This window comes from Meleagris gallopavo, chromosome 2, assembly GCF_000146605.3.
Source record: "Meleagris gallopavo isolate NT-WF06-2002-E0010 breed Aviagen turkey brand Nicholas breeding stock chromosome 2, Turkey_5.1, whole genome shotgun sequence".
Classification (NCBI taxonomy): Eukaryota; Metazoa; Chordata; class Aves; order Galliformes; family Phasianidae; genus Meleagris; species Meleagris gallopavo.
This window is the reverse complement of record NC_015012.2, coordinates 21,662,944-21,675,213: the sequence shown is the minus strand read 5'-3', so window position 1 is coordinate 21,675,213 and position 12,270 is coordinate 21,662,944. Positions and strand designations below refer to the sequence as shown.

At 41.4% G+C, this 12,270-nt stretch overlaps 1 protein-coding gene across 1 annotated transcript in view; it reads left to right on the top strand.

Annotated features, from left to right (window-relative positions):
* The first annotated feature begins 721 nt into the window (after positions 1–721).
* Positions 722–12,270, top strand: part of HHAT (hedgehog acyltransferase) — a 146,583-nt gene continuing 135,034 nt past the window's right edge. Inside the window, exons 1-5 of the mRNA XM_019612693.2 lie at positions 722–890; positions 1,660–1,727; positions 4,043–4,156; positions 4,811–5,005; positions 8,832–9,044. Coding sequence (XP_019468238.1) covers positions 800–890; positions 1,660–1,727; positions 4,043–4,156; positions 4,811–5,005; positions 8,832–9,044 — 681 coding nt within the window. The 5' untranslated portion in view covers positions 722–799. The remainder of the gene's footprint in view (positions 891–1,659; positions 1,728–4,042; positions 4,157–4,810; positions 5,006–8,831; positions 9,045–12,270) is intronic.

The following is a 12,270-nucleotide window of genomic DNA, read 5'->3' as shown; positions in this document are numbered from 1 at the left end:
CTGTGGCCGCGGCTGTCCCTCGTGTCCGGGCTGCGGAGCCCCGGTGCCCCTCGTTGCTGTGTCTCACTGGGCCAGGAGGCTTCTCACGTAGACGTGTGTGAACGGGGGATACATGTGGTGTGCACGTTGTTGCAGTGCGCATCTCGGGTGCAGCTGAGATAGCGCATTCCAAATGCCCATCTTCTTGTCGGTGGGAGGTGCGTTGCGTGTCTTAATGCCAAAAGCCAGCTGGCCCAGTTCTTTATGAAATAAATGTGTGTTGGCTGCCTGTGTGTGTGCAATAATGTGTGCACCACTGTTTCTTGCTTTTCACACTAGCCTTAGCTGGTGCGTGCTCCAGTTCTGTGTGTTTGGACCTGAAACACCAACGTTTAGTTACATGCCAGAAGTGCTTATCCCTGTGCACTGCTGCATGGAGAAGTGATGTTTCGGAGTCGTCCTTGGAGACACACTACATACCTAAACATGTTCTGACTTTTTTGTTATGATTCTGAGTGTTTGTAAAACGACCCTGGCCCACAAAGCAGAGCCCTGAGAGGGTGCTGTTGTTCTGGAGATGTATATGAGGGCTCCAGCATCACAAAGTGACTGCAGGACAATCTGTACTTTGTTTAGTATTGTAAAGGTTTTTGATGCTGAGCTGCATTGTACCATTTAGTGGTGGTTAGACTAGATGATCTGTGTGGGCTTTTCCAACCTCAATGATGCTGTTTCTGCTTTGTTTTCCTTGCCTTTTCCAGGGACCAGCTAGAGAAGTGCAGTCAGTGTGAAGAACAGCAGAGCAGCTCCCAGACCAGTGATGCTGCCGGCATGGGAAATGTGTGCCTACCTGTTCCTTACCATTGGCTCTCATTTCTATTCTTTCTATGAAGTGTACCAGGTTTCTCAAAGTAAGTTTGTGATACTGATGCACTCACTTTTGTAGTATTTCTAGCCTGTGGCTGAGCTGGATTTGTCTGCTACCTTAGTTTCTTTGTCACTCCTCTGTCAAACCTGTTAAAAGGAGATGGAGGTGAATGGCCCCCCTCACAGCAGGAGTCCAGGAGCTGGGTGATACTGACTCCTAAGGCATCTTCACTGTACACCTTTTATTAGTCACCTTCACGTCCCATGTCTTTCTTTGCCACTAGAGGGAGATATCAAACAGTCCTAACAGATAAGAAATGGTGTTAAATGGCTCAAGCTCAGCTCTCTGTTATATCTACTTAAAATTAAAATAATTTTTCAGCCTAGAGGTGGGGAAGCTTGGGGGAAGTTTATGCAGAAACGTATGAATACCTGATGGGCATGGGTGAGGGAAGAAGGAAAAAAAATTCTTTATGTAGTGCATCTTTCAGGGTTAATTCCTCCTGTTGTAGTGCACACCTGTGCTCAGTGGTCAAGGCTACTCTGCATTCATCATTGGAAGGTTCAGGATGCGTACAGGCCAAAGTCCAGGTTCTGGCTATGGAAAGGTCCCTTGGGAAAGAGGAAAAATTTTAGGCTTCATATCTGCTGAGTTCCTTGCACGCAGACATCTCCTCTTCCCCAGCTCCAAGCGTCCACAGCTGTAAAGAAGATGAGGGGAATTTGTTTTTATTTAGAAGCAGATTGCCTCATTGCAGGACTGTTGCTTTTCTTAGAATGATGTAATTAATGAAGATTTATTCATCTTTGCAGAATACAAAGATGAAATTGACAGAAGGTTTGGACTGGAACAAGGGATTCTGTTCTGGGGCCTTAAGAAGGTAGGAATAATGAGTGTTTCAGCATTTCATATTTTGTTGATTCTCTGCAAGGACAGAAGCTTGCCATTCCTTGAAGTCCTCCAGCAGCAAGCTGTTGTGTCAAGCAGTGTTTTGCTGAGAAGCAGTGAACAAATTACTGTGCTTTTCCTCCTACTGGTCTTTTCCTTTCCTGTAATGGTGCTTTGTAAGGAGACTTTGGTTTTAAGTGTTTTAATGTCATCCCTGGTTTCTTACTCTATTCTCTACAGCCAGACTTCCATAGTCACCAGAGCCCAAAGCTCTATAAAGATATGAAGAACAAGAGGAAAGCATAGGCACTGTATATTATTATTATTTAATGTTCAAAAACGCAGACAAGTGCTTTCCGCCTGAGGCAGTCTGCAGTACTTAATTCTTTTCTAATGCATGTTTCACTCTGTGTGGGATCAAGCAGGTTTAAGTTTTTGCTGAAGGGAATGGATTAGGGTAACGTAGGCACTGTTTCTTGTTTCTGGTGCATTTTCCTTTGCATTCTATTCTAATCTGAACTACTTCTCAATAGCATGGAAATAATGCTAACCAAAAAGCTACAAAAATGCCATTTGCTCATCGGAGATAGTATTTTAGTTTCAGAAGCCCATAATAACTTTTCAGATTTTCCTACTCATCATTAGGTGGCTTTGTGGGTTTGTTTTTTTTTTTTCATTTTTCTTGTGGTTGGTCTGAGTGTTTCTCATTAGTAATGTCATTTAATAAGCTTCTGTGTGGCTGTTTGGCCTTCAAAGGTTTAATCTCCTTTCAGGTTTCCTGCAGCTTTTTTTTTTCCCTTTGTTCATGTCATTTGGTGTTTGGGTATTGCTTATAACATCAGTGAACACTAGTGGCACTCGTGATTGAGCTGTAGTTCAGCGTAGAGGAGAAGAGATTTTGAAACATAAATATTCGAAGAAACATGCTTTTATTTTTTAAGACAAACCAAAACCCAAATAACCCACCTCACTTCCTTTTGAAGAAAGTTCGTCGTGCAACTCATTTTGAAGGTGATTTAATCAAAGCCAAGAACACACGTCTGTGTTTAGGCCCACCATCACCACTTGTATGGGCCCCTTTCTGTGTTCTTTCAAGAAAATCATGAAATAGTCTGGAAATGCAAAGTGTGTAAGATACTGAATTTAGTCCCAGACATGCAGATGATTGTGTGTGTTTAGAAGTCCTAACATTTAGCAGAGAACAGGGATTGCTAGCTGATCCCTTTTATCTCATTTAGAATGACATTTGCATCTAACCGTGTTTCAGTCTGACCTGGCTCCATCTGGTTGCAATTAGGCTTTATTGAAATAGTGAGTTAAACTTCTCTTAGAGCAAGGTATCGTTTCATCCAAACTGTGTGTTTTCCAAACCAGTGCAGGATTGTTCCCCTTATCCCTAGAAAAGTCCAGAGAAGTCAGAGCTTTGTTTCTCTTTCACTTTTTATCACCTGAGAGAGTATCTATTACCCTCCCTTACTTCTGCTGATAGAAATAGTAATTGGCACTCTCCGATATCTCTGCTATCCAAATTTGGCTGGTGGATCAGAATAGCTGTGTATGATTGTCCACGCTTGTAACCAGGCATGGTTTCCTTAGTACTCGTGCTACTTCTTTTTGCTTGGCAGCTGCTTTGCCTCTACCTTCCTGTGAAATGAGACCATCTTAAAAGCAGCTGTGAGGGATATGTAGACCACGTGTTCTCCTGCTTTGAGCATGTCTTGTTTTTGTTTGTTTTATTGGGTTTCAGGGAAATGCTGATGATGCCCAGCACTCAGTTGTGCTCCTGATGATTTGCTAATGAGCCTGCAGCAGCATAAGGGTACTTTGGATTACTTCGTCCAGTGATCTGGAGCCTGCAGAGAGAAGTGAAACATGTAGCACCCTGTCATGGGAATGTGTAAAAGCTTATGTGCTTTGAAACGGACTCTGGCTCTGAGCCATACATACCCTTGTAATCATCAGTAGCAGTATTTTCATGACATTCTGCACCTGTGTCTCCAGCAAGCTGTTGCTGGTGTCAGTTTTATGTGCAGGTGGGCAGGTGTCAGTTCTGTTTAGTGTGCTTCTTTTTCTGTGCTGATGGTATCCCTCTGCTCTTCCACTTTTTTTTTGTGGATTTTAGGCTACTGAAAGTCAAAGTGGTGTTGGAACTCACCATTGCAAATAATCAGACTTCCTTGCCTAAGCAAAAATTCTTCAGATGCTGAATTCTGTGGTATTGGACAACAAACTTTGTATGTTACTGAGACATTTAATTGTACTTTAAGAACATGCTTTTATAGTTATGCATATTTCCTTGATGCCCAGGATGCCTTGGATTTTGAGTGGAGCTATTGGATTGAATGGGGAAGGGAATACATACTGTGGCTTCTGGCTGGTCATCTGCTGGTATCACAAATATGCAGGCTATTCATGGACAAGGTATGCATGGGTTTACTTCACGGCAAATTTGTGTGTTTTAACTAGGTATGGGAATAGGAAGCTTTAATCAGCTATGGGAATGGAAGGAATGACATGTAGACCTGGCACTCTACTATCATAGAATCGTAGAATGGCCTGGGTTGAAAAGGACCGCAATGATCATCTAGTTTCAACCCCCTGCTATGTGCAGGGTTGCCAACCACCGGACCAGGCTGCCCAGAACTGCACCCAGCCTGGCCTTGAATGCCTCCAGGGATGGGGCATCCACAACCTCCTTGGGCAACCTGTTACAGTGTGTCCCCACCCTGTGTGGAAAAACTTCCTCCTAATATCCAACCTAAACCTCCCCTGTCTCAGTTTAAAACCATTCCCCCTTATCCTATCACTATCCACCCTTGTAAATAGCCGTTCCCCCTCCTGTTTGTATGCTCCCTTCAAGTACTGGAAGGCCACCATGAGGTCTCTCTCAAGCCTTCTCTTCTCCAAGCTAAACAAGCCCAGTTCCCTCAATCTTTCCTCACAGGAGAGGTGCTCCAGTCTTCTGATCATCTTAGTGGTCCTACTATGTATAGGATAGTACTGTTACTATGTTTTGCTTTAGAAATAAAGTATTAAAATTGTTCATGGTGCTTTTTCTTTTTTTTTTTCTAACAGTATAAACCATGGTGCTTGATGATGTATGGAATGGCTGCCTGCTGGTTTTTATTAGGAATGAAGGGCTTTGCAGTCATTTTGTTACACGCAGCTATTTCGTTTGCTGTGGCTCAGTTTCAGATACCGCTCCTGACGTGGCTGTGCTCACTTATCCTGTTATCTACTTTACGCATACCAGCAGTGGAAGAAGCCAAGGTAATTTCAGATGTACGAATTAAGCATCAAATTAAATACAGTCTTATTTGCTGTTACGGTAGCTATCTTCGTGACCAGCTACTCTCTCTTTACTTGATCTAAGCAGATTGGCTTGAAAACCTGTAGGAAGTAGAGATGCAGTGAGCCATGCTAGAGTTCTTATAATCAGAAATGTGGATAGACTCATATGCTTGGTGAATTCTTACTAGTGGGCCACTTATGGTTTCATTTGAGTATTTGTTAAGGCATAAACTGAAAGTTAGCTCACTACAGTAATACATAATGTGATTCATAATGGTGGTATATGTGACTGAAGCCACTTAGAAGAGAGGATGTCTTTCTCAGTTATTGTGCTTTGATAGTCTTTTGGATGCCAGCTGACATGATCAGGTCATATTCAGTATACTGTACACTCTAGCCTGCTGTACATGCTTCTTTTAAAGCTTTGGCTATATTTATTTGAAGCTACCATCTGTAGCTCCTGCTTTCGTTCTTGCCTTTGTTGCTTCCTTTTCCTTTATTCTGTGTTGTTGCTGGTGATCCTGCAGGGCTCTCAAGCAGCAGATGAGAGGAGTGAAATTGGTGATGGTCTGATGCTTTAGGAACACCTGTGGGGTTCTTCTGAGCGATGATTGTTACCTCTGTAAAGATAAAAGCCAAGGTTGCTTTGTTTGCTTTTGTCTGGGAACTGAAGAGACAAGCAAGGGCAGAAGGTGGTTCTGAGAGACTACTTTAGGTAAGGCCCAGCCTTCTGGAGTTCTGTGTGGTCAGCTCCACAACACAGCTCTTCTTCTCTATCTGTGACCTGGCTGCAATCTTAGTCTAAATTAAGCCAAATGAACAGAAGGACTCTGCAGGGTAATGTGATGGTCTCTTACTGTGTAAGGGAATGTTCAAACTCTAACAAGACAACCACCAGAGTGCTACCTACTTTATCTTCTGTTCATTTTTATCAGTCTCCACTCTTACTTACCTTTTGTTTTTGGGTTGCTCTGTTTTTCTTTGCTATCTTTTTTGTCCTACAGGAATAGTTTTTCCTTATTTTTTCTCCTTCTCACCTTCCTGCCCTTTGCTGTTTTTCCCTTTGTATTGCCTTCATCCTGTCAGTGGAGCTATATACAGTGTAGTGACTCTTGGAAGAACAATCTCTGAATTCAGTTTGTGTGGGAGCAAACTGGTCAGCTCTGATTGCGGCTGTTCATTTTTCTGCTCATGTCGAGAATCACTGCTCTTGTGCTGCAATCTGCCTTTCTCTGACCAGCAAATAGAAACTAAAACAGCTTCTTTGTAATATATCCTACTTTTTGGGAAGGACAGTGGAGGAATTTGTGTAAAGCTAATAGACCCCAGGAAGACGTGGGAAAACTTAGTAAAGCAGCAGAACAATGTTTGGGTTGCACTACAAATGCAACCCATTAAAGCTAAAGCTCTCTGCATTGTGAAAGCTTTCAGTAAAACCTGTCTGCAGTGTGTAAGAAGAAATGGACCTCAAGAGGATGACAAAAAAGTCTGTCATTGCATGAGGAAAAACAACCAGTCATTGTGATAATGTAATATCGATAGCTTGACTGACTGTTGCCTATGGTCACTGTAGTATAAATGCTAAGTCATGGCTTGAAGCAGTGATTGAACAGCTGGTGGTAAAGGCATGGCCAACTCAGGGGAGCTGAGGTGCGTGCAATGTACCTGAGTGATTGCACCTAGTGAAGCCAGGATCCACCCTTTCCCAGACCTCATTTAAGGGTTGGCAGAGGGGGCAAGGGAATCTTGCTGGGGATCTCTGCATGCCTGAGGCCTTCTGAAGGTAAGCAGCTTCTTTCCTTTATTTCAGCACCCACTTCTGTTGTGTTTGAGCAGATCCTCATTTGTTGGAGCCTGGAATCTTGCTGCTCTGCTGTCGTTGTTGTGCTTTCCATCATGTTACAGTCACACGTAGAGCTATGTCCTGTGATTTGCAGGAAAAAAAAAAACCAAGAAAAAAAAACACCAAAAAACAGATTTATGCAGCATGTCAAGTCAGTAGTACACATCCAGATTAAAATAAGTTCTCAGAAACTGGAATTGGGAGGTTGCATCTGTGTCTGTGAACATATTTTCTAAGCACAAATGTACACTAGCAACTTGCTGTGAGGCTGGCAGCAGGAAGAGATAACAACTATTTCTAGACCTGGTGATCCATGCTACAGAGAAGTAACCACACGGTTTTGGCTATAAGAATTCTTCTAGGAAGCTGATAAACAAGTGTTCCTTGCTTATTTGGGTTAGCCTTTTTGTCTATTGTGAGCATTTCCATCTATTGCCCAGAAACTGGGCAATCTTGGTTTGTTGATGGAATTTGTTTCACTTTTCTCCTGATGAACTTCTGACTTGCTAATGTCTTTTGTATGGGAAACTTTAAATTTCTAAGGCACTTTTGAGAGTGGGGTACCAACAGTCTTCTGTATTTTACCCATTTAGAGTGGCGTTGTAGGTGTTATCCTTCTGATCAATCATCTGGTAAAACCACAGATTCTTTTGTCTTCCTATCGGTCTTCCCATTAGGAAATGAAATCTGAAACCCTACCTAACCCTAGTGTTGGGGTTTGGATTTGAGATCAGAATTTCTAATGCTTCTTGGAATGTGGTTTGGCCTCACCACGCTTAATTGTAGTTTATGGGCAACAGGACTTTTCATTATGCCAGTCAATGCATTGAGATGAAATTGTGTACATTAACGTGGGAGTGTTGTTTGGTGGAGACAGAGCATGATAAATACCATGCCCAGTCCTCTAGTGAATGTATTTCTCCTTTGTTAGAGGTATAATCATAGTCATTTCAAGTGCTGTTCTTTAGATTCGTATCCGGGAGTCACTCAGTAAAGCCTGTTAGGATCTCACTGGTAGCGTGGAAATGAAAAGTATTTCTCCAACAATTTAATTTATATTAAATGAATTGCTTGATTGCTCACAGATGATTGATGCAAGCTCAGTTTTGCTGTTTTGCTAATGCTTCTGGCTGGGCAATAAAGAAGTTAGAGAAACTGCTTTGTAGTTATGAGGAAATATCCTTGTTGTATTTATTTGGGCTGAGAGGGAAAGAAAAACTAGGATTATTCTATTAGGCCTGCTCTAATTCTAAAGGGGAGCAGAGCCGAGTTGGTAGGATCTTTCCTTTCGGTGTTGGTGGATTTCTGTTTCTCAGAAACAGAGATCAAAGGGCTTCTTAAGCACACTGCAGTACAAATTTAATCAGCCAAATTGTATTTGCTGATGTTTCTAAGGTTGGGTGTTTAGATTTTTTTGTGCTAATTGACATGTGTGCATCAATATATGTCTGTTTTTGTTGACAGCATATGTCAGGGAGTTTCATAAACAAAGATTCAGCAAAATCTTTCCATCCTTCAGCTTCCTAGCAAGTGTCTGATTCTTTTCAGATTTGACTTGCAGCTTTGGGTCCAGTCCTGGTAGCTCCTTAGTTGTTGATAGGATTGCCAACTGTATTTGATGTTATGCATCTGGACAAAACCTGAGGGAAAAAATGGTATTCGCATAAGAAAAGCTCTCCTAGTTTTTCATAGTTCTTCAAGACATAGTAAAGTTTGAAATCAGTTGTAATGTTTTCTGCCTGTTTTAGCAGCTCTGCAGACCAGCAGCTCTGTCAGCAGCCAGCATTCACTCTTCAAACATCAGCGACATTTCCTTCCAATATTCCTGCCAGTCTCTGTTAGCTTTTGGTGCTTTCTGCTGTTGGCGACCTGGAAAGTCAAGGCCTTGATTGATATAATTATCCTGCAATTTATAAATCACAGCATTGTACTGTTATTCTCTGACCTTGTTTTGTCTTACAGAGAAAGTGGTATGACACTGAAAATGAGTATTATCTGCTCCTCTTCACGGTGTCTGTTCGTTGCCTCTTCAACACAAGTTTCAGCCTGGAATATTGCTGGCACGGACATGCCCAGAAATCATCTCATTCATTCCTGTGGATGCTGGCATATGTGTTTTACTATCCCACGTTCCACAACGGACCCCTTATGAACTTTGATGAATTTAGTAAGCAGGTAACGGTTTTTTCTTAAGACCATGGAACTGTAAACTTCCAGTATATGTGTGCAGATGTGAATCATATTTGACTAAGAAATATTGAAAAAAAGGGTGATCTCTCTTCAGCTGCCAAATCTGCCTTTTATTAGAAGTAAATTCAATGCGATAGGTTAATTTTGTGCGACTTCAATATTGGTTATGAGAAAATTTTAATTAGACAGTTCTTTCACCAATTTTCCACGAGACTATTTTTGTAGTGTACTTCAAAATGTGTGTTGCAAGTAAGCTAAATTTATTTTCTAGATTGTCAAAAATGGACGTTAGACTTTGAAAGAGTCTGTCTCTAGCGTTAGTATATATTCATCCCTTTCTTGACAAATGTTGAAGTAAACTGCATTTAGTTTGGTGGTTTTGGACAGCTCTCTTTTGCACCAGATTAGAAGTACTTAGAAAAGTCAGACTAACACAGTTTCCATAGATTTCTGTTTCCTGCCAGTAAAGGTACAACTTAAAGAGATGCTTTGGTATCAAGCGTAGTCTCATGTTGGTTGCTTAATACACAGTTAATATTGATGTGCAGTTGTGAAGCACGTAGGGTCTCTCAAATTCAGATGAAGACAAGTGATGAAAGCTTTCATTACTCCTGTAGCATATGGACCTTAAATCAACTGAATTTCAGTTGCTTCAGAGCTGCTGTTGTGCTGACTGAGCACACAGCACTTTGGTGTGATCCACAACCTGAGGAGTGTTGGGAACTTTCACCATGTGCCTGTACTTTTGGGAGAGCTACAGAAAAGGTGCCCTTGCAGCTGAGTCAGCCTGAAAGGATCAGCTCTGCTCAGCTTCTGCTGCAACAGGGAACATCTGATTCCTTCACTAAAAGCCTTTAAGCTTTTCTGAATCATACAAGTGAAATAGGAGAGGCAAGGTAGGTCCCTAAATAGACACTGATGCTCTGAAGCTGACTAATACATTTGCATACTTATTTTCCATTACATTTAATAGTAGGCAGGTGTCCAAATCTTCTCTGTGGCTTTGAATATCTCAGCATGAGTTCCTAAATGTATCTGGAGCCTGCATGCTGTCGAATAGGAACCAGAGGTGCTGAGATGCTCTGAGCTGTGACTGGCAGAAGTGTTATACAAATTAAAGGGGCAGAGTCAGAGGATCTTTCACCACTTTGAAGCAAAGTTGGTTTCTTCAAGTGCTTACTGACAATGCGATGTCATTAAGAGAGATGAGTCAGATAAGCAGAAGCATCTGCAAGACTGACAGAAGCGGGTAATAAGCAATTTTTTAGGCTTCGCTGAGAACAAGCCAATCATCTGTGCAACTTTAAAGCCCTTTTCAGGAAAAGACTGCAACTGGGGGAAAAGGGAATTAAAAACCTTCAAATGAGTAGAATTATTCTTTTACCAGACTTACCAGTATAGGTGCTGAGGAAGTTTTCTTTACTGTTGTTTTATAGTTTCCAAATTGTATTCCACCTATGTTCCTATATTGCTAGCAGAGAAATAATGTTTTTCAAGGAATGTTTCAGAAGATGTTTACAGGATTCTGAGTAGAGGGCAGCTTGGAGATAGCCATTGGGAAAAGCTGTGCATAGGGTCTTGAAATGGATCTTAGTTTACCTGATATGGATCAGTACAGACCTGTGAAATGCCTGTCTATATTCTTGATTTGAGACAGTGGGAAGGGAAAATTGAACTTGGGGAATGGAATGCCTGTATTTATGTTACGTTCTCATTTAAACATACACAGACCTTGTTTTGTTAAAGTCTTGATGAAGATGGAACATACTGGGAAAAATGTAACTTGTTTCTTGGTGTTTGCTGCAATGCACTGTCAGTTCTTACCAGAGAAGGGTTGTGTCGTCACCTTGATATCTGGGGTTAGAGACAGATTCTGAAGTTAGCAGATCTCAGCAGTTTGTTCAAAGTCCATGATATCAGAAGTGTGTTTATTGCAGCTATCAGAACAGGAGATTGGGAACTGTAGAAGCACTTAACTGAAGCTGAGACTGAGAAGAGGGTTTCTGCTCAGCATGCTGGAAAGCAGACTTATTGAAAAAGGAAGCGGAGAAGCTGTTACATGAATGAAAGAGATCAATAATGCTGGTAATTTGCATCTGCTGCCAGGCAGGAATAAGAAGCTGTTGTATTTCACTGATAGCCTGAGTAGAAATAGAACGTAGTAGTTCTAATTGTGGATTTGAAGGTGTATTGTGCAAATGCCTGTGATTTAATGGTTGGCTCCAAAATGTCACAGTTAGAATAAATTCAGCTACACAATTAGTATGTTTGTTCATTTCCAAGTGAACAGAGCCAACTGCATGTTAGGTATATTGTGCAGATAAGATGACTGGAATTTTAGGGAGGGTGTTGTGTGTGCGGGTGAGTGGGTTGCTTGTTTATGTATATTTTTGGTGTATGGTTAAAAACTGAAGAATGAAACTTGGCATACGTTCCGTGTCATGTAAAAAATGTTATAGGCAATCTTTCCACTAAGTTACTTGATCAAATTCTCTTTCACTGCAGAAAAAAAGGGTTAATAGAATAGAATTTGTTTACTACAGTTAGTGATGTAAGAATCTGGTGGGGCATATATGAGGAGCCTGTCAGCTGTGAACCTTGTCTTGTCTCATTTTTACCTTGCACCTAACTGGCATTTGCTCAGTACATCTCATTGGTCTCACTGACCTTGACAATGCTACAGGAGAAAATGAAGAACTGCTCTCAGGTAATGAATCCAATGCAGCTGGCAGAAGTTTGAGATATTTTTAAGAGCAAGCTGTTATCTTTTCTGTGTTTGGTAGGATTACTGCCTGGATAATCCCACTCTCTTTCACAACTGCAGTATCTTTAAGCTTTTATTTCATGATCTACAGCTAAACAACTAAATGTTGTTTGATACAGTACTCTCATGATTGGTTGTTGGGATTGGACCTGCCTGCTCTGTAGGCTGCTTGGATAGTTTGGAAAAGGTGCTCCTTCTGATACTCTGGGAGATGGAGTTGCTTCTTTCGGGCTTGCAGAGTGCTTGTGTACCAGGCTTGTGCATGCCTGAGGAAGTGAAGGACTTTGTCTGCGTGAGATGTGTTACTCATAATCACATAATTCTGGAAGTACAATGGCATTGTCAATTCAAGACATTTTAGTTTTAGGAGGTTTTTACAAGAATCTGAAGGGGAGGGGTTTTCTCTGAAAATTTAACAGTGTAACAGGAATGAGCTGAGGATACCAG